This window comes from Scardinius erythrophthalmus, assembly GCF_964197995.2.
Source record: "Scardinius erythrophthalmus genome assembly, chromosome: 1".
In the NCBI taxonomy this organism is placed as follows: Eukaryota; Metazoa; Chordata; class Actinopteri; order Cypriniformes; family Leuciscidae; genus Scardinius; species Scardinius erythrophthalmus.
The window spans coordinates 38,761,324-38,778,801 of NC_138221.1; the positions used below are offsets into that span (position 1 = coordinate 38,761,324).

The 17,478-nt window shown below is 40.7% G+C and overlaps 1 protein-coding gene across 2 annotated transcripts in view; it reads left to right on the forward strand.

The window, feature by feature from the left end:
- Positions 1-17,478, forward strand: part of foxk1 (forkhead box K1) — a 23,464-nt gene continuing 5,986 nt past the window's right edge. For both annotated transcript variants that reach the window (XM_081378588.1, XM_081378587.1), the window contains exons 1-7: positions 1-2,163; positions 4,332-4,529; positions 14,217-14,373; positions 14,456-14,602; positions 14,688-14,881; positions 16,715-16,881; positions 17,220-17,474. In XM_081378588.1, coding sequence (XP_081234714.1) covers positions 1,757-2,163; positions 4,332-4,529; positions 14,217-14,373; positions 14,456-14,602; positions 14,688-14,881; positions 16,715-16,881; positions 17,220-17,474 — 1,525 coding nt within the window. In that variant the 5' untranslated portion in view covers positions 1-1,756. The remainder of the gene's footprint in view (positions 2,164-4,331; positions 4,530-14,216; positions 14,374-14,455; positions 14,603-14,687; positions 14,882-16,714; positions 16,882-17,219; positions 17,475-17,478) is intronic.

Sequence of the window (17,478 nt, forward strand, 5' to 3'; positions counted from 1 at the left end):
CCAATGACATTTTATTTAATCGCTTAAAAATCATAAATTCCTCAACATTTTAATAGCATGCAACATTTTTTTTTCAGCTTTATTTTGTGGTTAGAGCACAACTGTCGATGCACCAGTGAAGACAGACACCTTGTGTTGGCAAGTGAAACTGCGCAGTTTTAACCTTCTTTACTGCTCTCACCAGACTGGTTCTCACCATGAACATCCATGTACAATCTTCTTTGATAATGACATGCTAAGCACACTGCTGCCATCTGTAGACCACAGTTTGCAGTAAACTGATGGCAAATATTTTTTAATTGTTTGAAAGAACATACAAATAGCCTACAGAACAAGCCTCAATTGGACAAAGCTTATTACAATTCCAAGAAGTCCAAATAGCAGCAAAACAGTGAATAAATAAACAAAATCAACAAAGAAACATTAAAAGGAAAAAAGAAAAATAGGCTAATTAAATATCACAAAAGGGGGTTAATCATTAGAAATACATTTAGAGAGTGTGGGAGTATTTTTGGGAGTATTATCTGCATTTACGTATGAAATAATTCAGAGTAAAATACAATATTTATAGTTTTAAAATCAAAGTCAGGTATAACATATTTCAAACTTAACCAAACATAAAGGTCAACCCAGATTATTTTTTGAAAATTTGCATAAATAAAATAAATGATTCAATGACTCAACGTCTGCTTCACAAAAGGTGCACTCATTACAATCCAAATTAAATATGTGTCTGAGGAACTCATTACAAGGATACATATTGTTGATCATTTTAAACTGAACATTTTACCTTGGGTAGAAGCGGAAAAAAAGAGAGAAATCACTTTCTCGTTAGGAAAACCAAAAACAAGGGATCTATTTCTAACTTTAGAAGTGGAAGTCTGTGTATTTACAAATGTTCTTAAAACCTTTTTTTCTTATAGCTCTCCTCCGTAAAATTAAGACCAGAAATTACAGATATTTTACTTTGACCAACTGAACCAAACAAGCAGGGCTTTTAGATTTTAACAAAGACACATCATTTCCGAGTACACGTGATATAGGCCTATTGTATTTTCCACAAAGAAATCATCATAAGTAAAGAAATGTCCTTCCCCATCCCTGAAAGAACACAGATTTCCTATTAATGTATAATGTATTTTAAAATGAATTCGAACGTGTCCTTGCGAAAGTCCATCATCCGGGGTTTTCCTCGGCCTTGTTCTTTCTCTGTTTATAAACAGAAAGAGCGCAGAATGGTCGATGCGCCGTGACGTCACTTCTCCAACCACGTCACATTATTTTGACCTTTCTAAATGTTTTTCACAGCGAACGAGGAGCACTGCAGATCAAAACACACGTGTATTTAGTTACAATACGAGCAACCGCGCTTGCAATCGACATCAAATCATCTTTTTTTTGTATTGCCGCATGTAACGCACGTGTCGTCCGGTTCCAGGAACTGAAACAATATTAACCTTTAATTTGCCGGAGAGCTTAGTGCGAGACCTCGGGAAATTGTCGAGAGAAAAAAAGAATCATCACAGATAACAATTACGAAAAGTATCAAGAACATCGCATTATTTCGTGCTAACTGTTTTAAAACGAGTGAAGTGTACGCGAGTGTTTAAAGCGCACCACGCTCCCGTCCGATAATCCACGACGTGTTTTCCACGCGCCATCTCCATGTTTTGACTACCACCACCAACAGCAACACAGTGAACCCTACCAACACACAGCCGTTGCGCTTGCAATCCCCTCTGTGTTTTTCAACAAAATGGCTGATTTTGGGGATGATACCGGAGCGAGAGCCCTGCTGGCCCTCAAATCTGCTCCTTGTAGCCCGGTGGCTATTTCTATCCCGCCCGTGTACACTTTCTCCTCCTCGACTTCGCCCGGGATCATATCATCCATGCCCCTCTCCCCTCCGTCGCAGGCCCTCGCTCGCCTGGAAGGCAGGGACTTCGAGTTCGTCATGCGCCAGAAGACGGTGACCGTGGGGCGGAATTCGTCGCACGGCTCCGTGGATGTCAACATGGGCCACTCGAGCTTCATATCCAGGAGACATTTGCAGATCACCTTCGAGGAGCCGCATTTCTACTTGCGCTGTCTCGGCAAGAACGGTGTGTTTGTCGACGGCGTTTTCCAGAGGAGAGGCGCACCTCCACTTCTCCTGCCGAGGGAGTAAGTTACAAAAATGAGATCCGTTTCCTTAAATTAGCCAGATGGCAAGCACCCATTCACCCAGAGAGCTAATGCACCACACATACAAGAGATTAAATTAACGTGCATGCAGTGCCTGCATAATCCGACTAAACCGCATGCAAGTGCAGCCACGAGAGCTGTCAGAAACTGACTTCAAGATCATTTCAGTGTCTTTAATGTACAAATTAGAAAGGGAAAATTAAACTTTAAATGGATTTTCCAGCTTCGAACTTTTTTGGGCCCTGCATAATCTGACAGTATGTGTATTAATCTGCTATTGTTGAAGTGAATAAACCAGTTAAAGGGATAGTTCACCCCAAAATAAGAATTTACTCACCCTCAAGTTGTTTTAAACTTGTATGACTATTTCCTCAGTGGAAGGAATTAATTTTCTTTCTTTTTTTTTACCATACAATGAAAGTAAATGTAACCAAATCCATTTGTGTTCCATTGAAGAAATGCAGAAAGTTTGAAATAACATGAGGCTGTGTAAACAATAACAGAATTTTTTTTTCTTTTTCTTTTTTTTGGGTCAAGTAACCATTTAGCCCCAGGTCTGGACCTGTCAATGGATCTGGATTCAAAAAGGGTACATCTTTATAGTATAAATTTACTGACCCTTAAGTGTCTGTTTTGAGGTTGGCGCTGAGGATTGGTTAAAATATAAACATGAAAAGTTAATCGTTTCACTTTACGACCACAGGAACGGTGTGCACGACAGAGGCTGGATCCACCACATGATTTTTGTGGGCAGATCTGAGATACAGGCTGCATTTATGACACATATCAGTAGTAACCACTTTATGATCTTTAGAAGACAAAGAACAGAGGGGAAAACCTAGTGATACTATAATGTAGTACCTTGAACAACTACGTTTGAGTAGTTACATGACATCGAAATGCTTGAAATGCTTGGATTTTGTACACAATTGTCGTCTTTGTTTTGATTGGTCTGAAGTGTAAACTATTACAGTTCTCAATACAAAGTGCTTTTGATAAGTTTTCGAATGATCGAGCTTTCAATTTTTAATTAGTTTTTAAATTTGAATTTGTATTTAAACTTGTACTTTCAACTTTAAATTTACATTTATTTAGACATAAACACTGTAAAAAGTGTTTTAATGACCGAAAAAAAATTAAAAGAGCTGTTACTTTTCCCATGATTTAGTTGTTCTGCTTACACCAAGTTAAAAGTTAAGCAGCACGAATAGGCTAGTTATTTATCTCTGTAACAATCACAAAGCAGTTTTTAGCCTTAAATGTAAACACTAATGATTGAGAAGTGGATAAACTAGATCAGACTGAAGTTCCCTACATGGATGTGCTACTGTTAGGCTATCTCAGATTTTATTAAAATCACTATTTGTCGTCTTCATTCTTATCAGAGTTGCTTTTACTATGTGTCTTGGTGTGTGCCATCTGTCTTATCAATGCGGAATAGATCTGTGGAGCTTGTTGTCATGGAGGTCAGAGCGGCTATTCCTGCAGACTGCTGTGAAAACACGGACAGACTGAACCCGTAATGGGTGCATGCCAAGCCAGCCATTCAAAACAACTGCAGTGTGTATGCTGTAGCATTAAAAGTGGCTTCCTGGTGCAGCACTTGTGTAAATACGTCCAGTGGAGGCGGTGCACCAATTCATTATTCTCTCTGGCTACACTGCCGACAATTCAAAATCACAGAAAAAGGGGTGGAAGGGAGGGTTCATTTTTTTTACTCCAAAGTTCATGTTTTGTTGGTCCCAAGCAGAAACATAGCCAAACAATTATGTAATTTAGATTTTTTTGCCTTTTTTGTTTGTTTATTTTGCGTTCACTACCCACAAATAATTTTTAATGACAAAGTAAAAGTCAGATTATCAATCTGAAATTCCATACAAACCTTTCAAGGACATATTTTCAATATAGCAGCAAACCATCTCTTTTCTTTCTGAATAGTGTGGTGGTTACCGTTGAACCAAGTGCATTTTATTTTATAAATCTTACCAATCCCAAATTTGTGAGCGATAGTCAAAAGCTGCTGCTTATTTATTGATTTGCAAGGTTTGCTGGACGAAAAGCACCACCTACATATTTCACTGATCTTTAGGTTCATGTAAAATAATTTTACGCCTTATGCCTTAATGTGTCTTTGTCCTTCTCTATAGGTGCACATTTCGATTTCCCAGCACGGTGATAAAGATTCAGTTTACAGTGCTCTACCACAAGGAGACACAGAAGGAGGAGGCTCCTGTATCCCCTGTGAGACCCCTTTACCCACAAATATCTCCGCTGAAAATCAGCATTCCTGAAAATGACTTCAGAAGTATGATGAGTCCCCTGCCTTCGCCGACAGGAACTATTAGGTATGACCTCGTACCGAACGGCCACACAGAGAAAAAAAACTATGCTAACACTTTAGTTTAGGGTCCAATTCTCACTGTTAACTGGTTGCTTATTAGCTTGCATATAGGATATTGGCTGTTGATTAAGTCATCTCAAGTCACCTTTATTTATATATAGTGCTTTTTACAATACAGATTGTTTCAAAGCAGCTTTACAGTGATAACAGGAGAATAATTCAACAAAGTTTGTTTCTGCTTTACAGCAGATCTAGAAGAAAATAACATCATAGTCCAGCTTAAGTAAGTTCAGTGATGGTTTATTTTTGTTGTAAAAAAGTTAATTTGGTTAATTTATTCATATATAACCGATCTGGAGAAAACAGCGATACCATCGTCCAGTTCAGTTCTCATATAATGGTGTCAGTGCAGGCAGATCAATAATATTGTTGAATATTAAGTGTCCCTAACCATTCAAGCCAAAAGCCAAGGCAACAGTGGCAAGGAACCAAAACTCCATCAGGTGACAAAATGGAGAAAAAAAACCTTGGAAGAAACCAGACTCAGTCGGGGGCCGGTTCTCCTCTGGCCAACGAATGAACAGTGTATGATTATGATCCAGGCAGCATTACAGGTCAGAAGTCAGATTGGATCAGAACATTCAGATTGTTTATCCATTTCCATCTGGTTGAAGACCACACCGGTATGGAGATGGGTTTATTATGAACAAGTACTTATAAAACGCGTATTAATGCCTTGTTCTGCATGAACATATTCTACATCCCTTAATATTAATTAATAATAGTTAATCAACTATTAATAAGCAGTAATTGGGAGTTTGAGGCAAAAGTTGTAATTAATATTTAGTAAATAGTGAGAATTGGAAAAAACTAAAGTATGACCAAAAACGGTTTCATTAGAGAACCAGTTCTTTTCCAGATCTTTTTGAAAGTAATTTTTGTTCTCATCTTGTCTTTGAAATGCAGGTCGTCTGCATAGAAATGAAAACATGAGCAGATATTTACAGCACCTAATGTATTTGGTGAAATACATATGCAAAAATATGACATTTTAAAAAGATTACAGAACAATAGGTTTTGCATATTCATATTATGTCAGTCAATTTAAGCAAAAGTCACATGTCAGTATGTTTCCAGAGTGCATTCCTGCATTTACACTGAAGCATCAGAATTTGCATGCAAAAGGAGATGCTTGATTTTGATTGGTATTTGAAGCTGTCTGCTTCATTGTGTATCTAAGTAGATACAATAGTGGTAGGAAAAGCCTGCCCCTGGCGGCCTCTCCGCTCTTCTGCACCACGTGTGGCTCTCAAAGCAAGCATGCTGTGTCCACATACCATATATGGCATGTGCTGAGCTTGGAGCTCCCTGATTGGTCGGTTGGAAAGTGTTGTGGTTTGGTGTTTTGAGCCACAGATAGTTTCCTTTTTCCGAGGCCTCCAAACACCCCCCTCATCCCACTCATTGGCCTGCTCCTACACCCAACATAAACAGACACATGCTTTCTGTCCTTCCTGATTCCTCTTCCCTTACTGGGGGGAATATTTCCTTCTATTCAGCTCTACAAGCTTTGGAACTGGTTATCCACGTCTGAGCTGCAGTTTCTACTGTAATAGTTTTCTCTTGTAAGTTTCAGTCTGTGTGGAGTGATGGATTAGGGACATTTCCCAGATTGTCAGCCTGCTGCTCAAACAGCAGATGTGTGTAAAGCTTTGAGTTCCACACACATGGAGCTGCTCGAACAACTGCCATGTACACAGTACAACCAGCAATACCAGCTTCTTTGCACATTTTTGACCTTACTGTCTGTTTTTTCTTTATGCTTCAAAATCATTTGGGTAAGGCGATAGCACTTTACAATAAGGTTCAATTTGTTAAAAACAGTTATTGCATTAGGTATCATGAACTAACAACTATTTTTACTGCATTTATTACTCTGTTAATGTTATAAATATACTATTGTTTTTGTTAATTCAAGTTTGTTCACAATACATTCATTATTTTTATTTTATAAAATAAAATAAAAATGTCCAGCAGAAATCATTCTAATAAGAAACATGTCCTGTTATTATCATGTCATTTTAATGTAAAAGTCTTAACTGTCACTTCCTAATGCATTGGTTAATTTATTGAATCCTTTCTGAATACATTTATTAATTTCATTTTTATTTTTAAATCTTACTCACCTGAAACGTTTGAATGGTACTGTAGATGATAGAAATTAACAATAACCTAGATAAACAAATGCTGAAAAAGTCTTACAAAAATCTTACAATATGCATTAAATTATTGAATAAATTGACTAATAAAATTAATAAAACTAAAAGTTGGCTAGAATTTGGGTTGAATCATTTTTTGATTCAGAAAAGATGTCTGTTAGTTTAGTGAGTTAATGATCAATTGGTTAAATAGTTGTCCTCTGTAAATCATTACTGCACATGACCCTTTGGAATCATGTGGCTTACCAACCTCATTGTTTATACTACAATGTGTTTTGAATTTGAGTACCACTAAAATTGGCAGCTTGTTATTCCTTTGAATATAAATGCATTGCGTAATGCATAATTTTAGACCCAAAACATTTCAGTGAGTTCATCATAAAAAACGTAGTAACTGGTCAGTTCTGTTTTGTACAGCAGGAAAAAAACAATGTTAAATGAAAATAATAAATATAGTTGCCGATATAAATTTTTTTTTTTTTTTTTTTTTTACTTATTCATTTATTTAATAATATATTAATCTTGATAATATTAAAACTATTCAGTGATTGATTTTAAAGGTACATTGTAACTTTTGTCCCTCTAGCGCATGCAAAAAAAAACTGCATGGATTTTGCGGAAGAACATTGTTTTGGTTGATGCTTTACAATGAACTCTGTTGGAGAGCTACATATGGTAATTTATCTGTTCAGTAAAATACCTTTCTCACCTGTTGAGTAACAGAAACCCCATCTCCGCGTCGCTTTCACATCCCTCAGTTCTCGCCATCTCCGTGAAGCCAAGGCAATGTTGATTCTTGTTTTATTACGAGCTTTGTCACATTCTCTTTTTCCCAGCATTCTCTCCTCTGTTAGCTGTTTTTTTTAAACTGGTGATTCCCCGGAGGTTCGAGGTTTAGCTGCTCCATGTCAACCTTTCTCGCTCGTTGTGACAGCTAACTTATCTTACTGCCACATAGGGTTGGGCGGTATTACGGTAATATCGGATACCGCGGGATCGGGATCTTAAAATAGCATATAGCCTATAATATATATAATTTATTTATTGCCTAAAAATGCTTGTGTGGTTGCAGTTTGGTAATATTTCTGGTTCCAGCCAAATGAGAAGGGAGAGGCGGTAAATACTGACGAGGCAATTTGTAAATTGTGCCATAAAAAGGTGACCGCGAGAGATGTAAACACCTCTAACCTAATGTCGCATCTCCGAAACTACCACCCACTCACTACTGCCAGGATGCATTTTGTTCTCGAGTTCATTAAATAAGCGCATTAAGTTTCGTATTTGTTAAAATATTATAATGTTATTTTTTCCATCTTTGTTGATTATGAAAAGTGAACAGCACAAATAAGATGGGATGCATCGGGAGTCAGACGATTTGACCACTTCAATAAATTTCGTTTTGTAAAAGGCCTCTTTAAAACGAATTTCGTTTTGTATAAATTGTATCTTAATTTTAATAAATTTTTCATCAACCAAATTGCCTGGATTTAATATAATCATGACATGATGGGCGCTGGCATGCCACGGTCACTTGCATTGAAATCTCATAAATTAACCGAAACTCAGAGATGGCGATCGTCAATTTCTTTAAACAAAACAATTCAAAACGAAAAGAAATATAGGGTAGGCTACTCTCTGATTAATCCATGATGTGCATTTTTCTCTATAGCGTTCACAGAGATGCCGATCGTCAATTTCTTTAAACGAAACAATTCAAAACGAAAAGAAAAAGGCCACTCTGATTATTTAATCCATGATGTGCATTTCTCTCTAGGCGCGTTCATACAGAGATGCGATCATCAATTTCAGTAAACGAAACCATACAAAACGAAAAGAAAAGAAATAGACTAGCCTACTCTCTGTAATCCATGATGTGCATTTCTCTCTATCGTTCACTATGGAGATGGCGATCGTCAATTTCTTTAAACGAAACAATTCAAAACGAAAATAAATCAGATTGATCAATGATGTGCATTTCTCTCTATAGGCGCGTTCACTACAGAGATGGCGATCGTCAACTTCCATCTTTGCAGAAAAGTTTTATTAATAAAAATCAATGGACACGCGTCACCGGATTACAAAGGCACTTCTTGCTTGTTGCACGCACACAGATATTATGTTGAATAATGGTGGGCTCGGGCTCATAATATAGCTGGGAAGGAATACGTGAAAAATCATGAAGATTGGGCACTTCTGGAAAAGTTTCTGATTTTTGGCAGGGTGTTAGGTATGGGCCTAAGGTTTTTAAAATACCATGGATACAAGTTGGGGTGGTCCCCCTAGTGGCCGGTATCGATAAAAACCAGAATGGTGCCTGCATAAAAGAGAACTCTAGACCCCTCACTACACTCTAGCTCAATATCTTGACTTTGCCATTCGGATAAGCTCTGTTCTTCACGTCACGCCCGTCCAGCCTGCTCTTCACGTCATGCCTGCCAAGTCTGAGTACCTTCACGTCATACCTGATTATCACGTCATTCACGTCATGCCTGTTCAGCCTGAGTCTCGTCCCGCCGAGACCGCCCTGCCAGAGTTTCTCCCTGCTGAGCCTGAGCTCCACGTCAGCCCTGCCGAGCCTGCACTTCACGTCAGTCCTGCCGAGCCTACGCATCACGTCGTGGCCATCGAACCTGAGACTGTTCACGTCGTGCCTGCCACACAAGAAACTGTTCACGTCCCGTCTGCCGAGCCAGAGACTGTTCACGTCACGTCCGCCGATCCAGAGACTGTTCACGTCACGTCCACCGAGCCAGTGTCTCCGGACAAGATGGCCGTCGCCTGAGCCCTCAGCAGAGATGGCCACCGCTACGCCTGAACCTGAGCCCTCAGCAGAGATGGCCACCGCTACGCCTGAACCTGAGCCCTCAGCAGAGATGGCCGCCGCCACGCCTGAACCTGAGCCCTCAGCAAAGATGGCCGCCACCACGGTGTCTGTCCCTGAGCCGGTGTCTGTCCCTGAGCCGGTGTCTGTCCCTGAGCCGGTGTCTGTCCCTGAGCCGGTGTCTGTCCCTGAGCCGGTGTCTGTCCCTGAGCAGGTATCTGTCCCTGAGCAGGTGTCTGTCCCTGAGCCGGTGTTCGTCCCTGTTCCCGAGCCGGTGTCTGTTCCTGTTCCTGAGCCGGTGTCTGTTCCTGTTCCCGAGCCGGTGTCTGTTAGTGTGTCCCTTGACAGGACTATGGAGGCTGCACTGCCATGGCCTCCCGAGCTGTCTGGTCCACCCTGGCCGCCTGAAGGGTCGTCACCTCCCTGGCCGCCTGAAGGGTCGTCACCTCCCTGGCCGCCTGAAGGGTCGTCACCTCCCTGGCCGCCTGAAGGGTCGTCTCCTCCCTGGCCGCCTGAAGGGTCGTCTCCTCCCTGGCCGCCTGCCCCGCCCTGGTCGCCTGCTCCGCCCTGGTCCCCCAAACTGTCTGGTCCACCCTGGCCGCCTTCCCCGCCCTGGTCGCCTGCTCCGCCCTGGCCCCCGAACTGTCTGGTCCACCCTGGCCGCCTGAAGGGTCGTCTCCTCCCTGGCCGCCTGAAGGGTCGTCACCTCCCTGGCCGCCTGAAGGGTCGTCACCTCCCTGGCCGCCTGAAGGGTCGTCACCTCCCTGGCCACCTGAAGGGTCGTCTCCTCCCTGGCCGCCTGAAGGGTCGTCACCTCCCTGGCCGCCTGAAGGGTCGTCACCTCCCTGGCCGCCTGAAGGGTCGTCTCCTCCCTGGCCTCCTGAAGGGTCGTCTCCTCCCTGGCCGCCTGCCCCGCCCTGGTCGCCTGCTCCGCCCTGGTCCCCCGAACTGCCTGGTCCACCCTGGCCGCCTGAACTGCCTGCTCCGCCCTGGCACACGTCCTGCCGCAGTCTCCAGGCCCTCCATCCCGCCCCCGGGTCCGCCTCCGCTCCACCACCCTCCTGGACTATTCTTTCCTGGGGAGTGGCCAATAAGAAACACTCTCCCCAGGTGTTTCTTATTGGCCACGCCCCCTTGTTATCTTGTTTAGCTTGTTTTCCTGTGTATTTAAATCTCTGTGCTTCAGTTGTTGTTTGTCGGTCGTTGTAGATGTAGCTGTTCCTTGTTCCTGTCCTGAGTTTGGTTGTTTGCCCTGGATTTCCTGTTTGTTTCATTAAAGTAGTACTTGCATGTGGGTTCTCTCTCCGCCTAGTCTTTGCCTCACCGTTACACCTTGTTTCAAACAAAATAGAAAAAATTACATTATACAACAATTTAAGACTAAAGGAAGCTGAGATATAACCTTTTATTATTTCGGCGGGGGACAATTTGGATTTTATGGATAACTGCCACTAGGGGGACCACCCCAACTTGTATCCATTGATTTTTGAAAACCTTAGGCCTATACCTAACACCCTGCCAAAAATCAAAAACTTTTCCAGAAGTGCCCAATTTTCATGAATTGCATCCTAGCTAATAACAGTTAATGCCGTCGGCCGGACTCAGACACAACGTGCACGGCTTGATTTTATTTTTTTATTTTTTTATTTTTTTTGATCTGGCATTCAGTTTCTGAACGGTGTAGGCACAAGCCAACAGTTTGGTGACGCCATCTGAGCCCATTATGTCATAATTTTTAATTAGTCACGGTAATACCGTATACCCCGGTAAAATAGGGAGGAGGTTTTACGGTATCAAAATTCCAATACCGCCCAAGCCTACTGCCACACCATACACATGTCTAAGTAGCTGGAGCAACTTTTCTCTATTTATGTAAATGACGAGACATGCATGGGCCAGTGACGCATGTATGCAATTTCCTGTGAAAATCATCCTGCCAGTCTAATTATAAACACTTATTACATGGCTTGGTTGAATTCTAATGTAGAATGTGGTCTGTTATTTCTTGATAACAGACCGCTGCGAAGTATAACAGACCGTTGCCATGAAAAACAGCGTGTTGCTATGGACGCGGAACAGACTATTTTCTTTGGCGGAAGCAATACATTCGTTTTTAAATCAATAAACTCCTTTTTAAATCAATAATTCATGTCAAATTATTTATTTATTTTGTAGGTAGCCATGTAATAAGCGGGATAATGTATAGAGAGGTGGTTGTTATAGCGAATAACAACCCCTTCAGGCTGATTCAAGACCCCTCCGCTTCGCGTCGGGGTCCTGTTCAGCCTGTCGGGGTTGTTATTCGCTATAACGACCACCTCTCTATACATTATCCCTTACTTATAATAGTGAATCAGGGTAAGACAAAAACACATTTTGGAAAAAGGATTGATGTTTTGACTCATTATTTAAAATTTGTTAATTTTGTACAAAAAAAAGTGTACCTTTTAAAGGACATTTGGTTAACTTTTGTGTCATAATCAAGTTTGGTACTATGTTGTATGGCCATTTGATACTAAATGTAAATGGGGGGGTATTTTATTTGATCCCATTAGTATCCTTTGGGATGTTTTTCTAATTTAGGATATAAATCCAAATTGGAATCCTGTACACATTCCTTTAGGTTTTTATTTCAAACATTTCGCCTTTGAATTTTGTTTTTTACATATTCGTAATCCATTTTTAGTACAGAAGTCTATGTGGAAGAGGTGTTAGTTGTCTTTTTGCTTGTCCTTAAGGTGTTTTTGTAATACGGTCCAGCTGTTGTGAAAATGCTGCCTCAGGACTGGACTTCAACCCAATGCACCCCGCCCGCTGTGCCCTCACACTCACACACAATTGCCTTCCCCTTGCCGCTCAGAGAGGCCTGTTTGTCTCTGCCCGCACAACACAATGAAGCCTGCAGCACAACAGCCTTATCTGAGCACTCTGTTGTGCCCTGCTGTCAGAAAGCCAGCGGTAAAAAATAACACAGCGAGTTAAGGAATGGTGGGGTGTGTCTGCGTTATGGGAGACTTACTGATATGTTGACAATAAACGAAAGCCTTAAAATAGCACTGCTCAGGATGTCTTTCTGTCAGTTTCAGCCTAAATAATACAGTTATTATCGTTACCTTTCGGAAACCCTGTGGCTAATGGCTCAGTAATTGTTTTGCTTGTTTATCTGAATGGTTTGTTTTTTAGGGCTCAGGGCCACCTACTGGCACATTGTGTATCATGTCAGGTGCATAACAAGGGTTATAAAATGGATTATAATGTTGTGGGTTATTTTCAACATGTAATCTGCTGTCGGTTACCACAGGCAATCATGAACAACAAACAGGAAACATGTTTAGAGCAACACATGTAATTAATACAGATAAAATGGAGCCAGAAGGCAAGCAAGCGGGAGGGTTGAAAACACAGACTGCAAAAAAAGATTGTTATGCTTGGATTTTTGCACAAAAGTGACTTGAGCTGAAAAGTGTTCTAGATGGATGTGGTTCTGCGTTATTACTTTAAGCAAACAGTGCTTCATGAATAACTAGGTATAGAAATTGGCAATATATTAGGACCATATTAGTTGATATCAGGTGTGTTCTGAATATTTATTGCTTGATAATTGGATATGTACTTGTGGATGCTCTTTTTTTTTTTGTTTTATAGTGCATCCTCGTCACATCCCTTCATTGTCCCTTCCTGATTCTTCTGCAAATATTACCTAGTGAAAGTAGCCAGGTTTACTTTACAACTGGTCATGATGACATAAGTTTACATAAGTATATATATTTTTATCTTTATTGTAAAACTGCCATTTTTTTATTTTTATCACTATTATTTTTAAGAAACTAATACTTTTATTCAGCAAGGATGATTTCAAATACATTTTAGTAAGATAAAAAGTTGTTTTAAATTGTAATAATATTTCGCAATATTACTGTTTTACTGTATTTTTGATAAATTAAATGTAGCCTCGCTGAGCAAAAGAGACTTGTATCAAAAACGTTTTGACAAAAAAAGATCTCAACCCCAAACTTTTGAATGGTAGTGTATAGAACGTTGCACAGAAAATGTTAGTGATTCAATCACACCAGAATAATTTCAATGCATGTAATGTTTATGTTTATGCTTTAAATTATGGGTTTCTTGTGTATTTTAACATTATACCATGCTTTGTTAGTGTATAGGAAGCACTAAAACATTTAAACTGGAATAGACTGTCACATTTTTTCCAGTGTTCTCAGAAGCAAAAGTCAGAGTTGGGTATACTTCTACAGTGGTGAACGAAAACTACAACAAATATATATATTTTTTTGCATTACCATTTGCTCCAAGAGCAAAAGGAAAAAAAATCATGATGGCGTTTATAAGACTTGCCAAAACAGGAAAAGAAATATTGAGAGATTGATTACAGTGGTCAGAAGAAAGAAAGATGTCAAATCCTTCAGCTTTTGTGTTAGAAACACCTGCACATCAGCCTCAACAAGTTAATATAAAACAAGGTATAGTGTAATAAATGTACATTTACATTTTAAAAATCTATATAAATATAAAAACTTTTCTAGATTTACGATGTTATGAACTGTGGAAACACTTCATCAGTCTGTGAAATCTCTGGCCTGTTTAATAAATAATGTCCTCACACCTTTCTGTCCATCCTTTCTCTACTTAGCGTTCCCAATTCCTGCCCAGCGAGCCCTCGGGGCGCAGGTTCTTCGGGATACCGCTACGGCCGCAACATCACCTCAGATCTCCAGCTGGCAGCTGAGTTTGCTGCCAAGGCTGTGTCAGAACAGCGCACTGAAGCCACGGGAGGAGACAGTCCTAAGGTAAGAGCCTCCAGCATCCAAACACATGTCAATCATGGTCATTGTGTTTGTTCCCAAGATTAACTGTCCACTCTTCCTTCAGGATGAGTCCAAACCTCCATACTCGTACGCTCAGCTGATAGTCCAGGCCATCTCGTCTGCACCGGACAGACAGCTAACACTAAGTGGCATCTACGCTCACATCACCAAGCATTATCCCTACTACAGGACGGCCGACAAGGGCTGGCAGGTCAGTTTATCTGCCAAAATTGTTGTTTTTATGTCTGTCATGTTTGTGTGCTAATTTGCATGCCCTTAATCTCCTTTCTCTCCAGAACTCCATTAGACACAACCTGTCTCTCAACCGCTACTTTATTAAAGTGCCGCGCTCACAGGAAGAGCCAGGCAAAGGTTCGTTCTGGCGCGTGGACCCCTCATCAGAGGCCAAGTTGGTGGAGCAGGCCTTCAGAAAGCGTCGGCAGAGAGGGGTGTCCTGCTTCCGCACGCCCTTCGGCCCGCTGTCCTCCAGGTGAGATGTCTCAGACAACCGCTTTTAACCCAGCACGCCCTCCGCCGACCCCCTTATGACACTCACACTGTCTGATGTAATAGAAGCCTGCTTAGCCTCTTCTGTTTCCCTCTTTCTTCCCCATCTGTCCGTTTCTTCACTGGGCAGAACAAAGTAAGTCTGTTTGAATTTGATCCCTTTCATTCGTCAGCCACATGGTAAAGCAGCATCAGTTAGACCCAACTTTGTGTTCTCTGTTTTTACACACTCTGTAAAAGCTTGCATTAGACTTGGGTCCAAAATGAACTCTAATGCATGATTCAAACATTGGCTGATGTTAGTAACTCAAGTGTGGATATTGTTACCGTTCATGCCGTTAAGCCAGGATAGCAAAGATATGAGGAACAAAATTGCAAACAAAGTACCATTTCACCAGAAGACTGGCTGATGTGGGATCATACAAGACCTTCATAAAAAAATGTATCGAAGGATCATTAATCATTAATTCTATTAATTACTCAACCAAATGTCATTCCAAATTTTCTGAAGTGACTCGATTGCTTTATATGATGAACAGATTGAATTTAGGCTTTTATTCACATGTAAACACTGATCGGCGAACCTAAACAGAAGATCAGCCGAACCTGCTTGATGCGTGAGAACAAACCTCTTGCTGAAGCTCAAACGTGCTGCGTAACACGAGAATGAGCTTTATTGGTTCTTGCAGAAGCTCAAATGTCAAAAAAAAAAAAAAAAAAAAAATATATATATATATATATATAATGTGATATACATATCTTTACTGTCACTTTTGATATATCACTATGTAGTTATTGTTGTTTAACATTTCACATTGTAGAGATTAACATTAGTTAATAGATTATGAAGGAACATTAATATAAAAAAAAAATAATAATAATAATACTAATAATTGTATAAATTGTTGCTCATTTATTAGTTCATTATACTTAGTATTGAATATGAATAAATATAACATTTATTATACTTAAGTTTTGCTGTTCTTGTAACTATGTAATGCAAAAAATAATTTTGTGGTAGTTAATTTGAGACCCTCATTCAAAATCAAGTTTTAAATTGACTAGTGAGATGCCACATTAAAATTTGATCATTATTCAATTATGAAATTGAAATTGAAATTGGCTGAAATTTTCTTAAAGACGAAGTGTGTCATTCCTGCGCCCCTATTGGCACCAAATGAAATTGCGTCAATAATGAGTGTTTTGAACAGGGTTCCCAGACATGCTCCCTTCCACCATTACTTTGGCCATTATTTGCTAGTGTTGCTTCAAACTCACACTGCTCACACAAGCAGAGCAGTGTTTTGAAAGCTTCACACTGTTTACACTAATTTCTTAAAGTTGTCTCAGTCTGCACGTTTTAAGAAATTAGTTTAACTTAAAAAAAATATTATATTCAAATCATCCGCCTTTGGCAGGTGATGCAAAGTTACTTTTGGACCCTGCTTGGCCTGTAACATCTGAACATGTATGCGTTGCATTCACAGTGTGTATGAGAATTAAGGCCCATTCACACCAAGAACTATAACAATAACTATATTAGCATCCACCAAAGCAACGTACAATAACGTTCGGTTTATTCCAAGCGTGCGCTGCAGTTTTGTCGTCTGCTCAAGCATGTGATTCCAACGATATCGTTTCTCTGTCGTTATCCTTGTAGTTGCGATGGGGTCTCTGCTTTTCTTTTTACTTATAATAACTTTTATAACTATATCTTCATCGTGGTTGTTATAGCTATCGTCTTTGGTGTGGACGGGCCCTTACTGTATGCTATGTGTCTGTGTGCATGACTGACAGATCATTGTGTTGGTTTCAGGAGTGCTCCAGCGTCTCCCACCCACTCCGGCCTCCTCTCTCCACACTCGAGCGGCCTCCAGACTCCCGACTGTCTGTCACGGGAAGGATCCCCAGTGTCACATGAGCATGACTTTGGTTCCAAGCTTGCGTCTGTGCCCGAGTACCGATACTCCCAGAGTGCACCAGGTGACCGTGCTTCTTTTCATAGCACAGCGGTACTGACTGCCAGTGTTTGGATGCATAGTTTCCAAATAGAAACAATACTAACTTACCTAAATTTTTTTAGTAGGATGATATTAGCTCAGCTGTGGCGAAAATAGTGTAGCTTTTCCTAAATTGTGGAGCTTTTCCGGTAAACAACATAAGCTCCTGTTCAGTTACAGTTTGCATAAATCATTTTAACTTGGAGTGTAGCTGACTACCATTTATATCTATGCAGTCTTGGCAAGCTTCTGATTCAGAGTCGATTCTCCAGTCCTAAATGTATTTTCTCTGACTCTCTGGTGATTCCTCTTGTCTCTCAGGCTCTCCAGTGAGCGCCCATCCTGTAATCATGGCCGTACCATCTCAGTCCTCAGCCGCCATCCCCAAGCCTGTGACTTACATGCCGGCCTCCATCATTAGCTCCTCCCAGGCCTCCGGGCAGGCCATCCATGTGGTGCAGCAGGCGCCAGCTGTCACCATGGTCCGTGTAGTGACCACCTCTACCAGCTCCCCCAATGGCTACATCCTGGCTAACACCAGCTCAAGCTCAGGAGAGGGACCTGGAGATCAAAGAGGTAA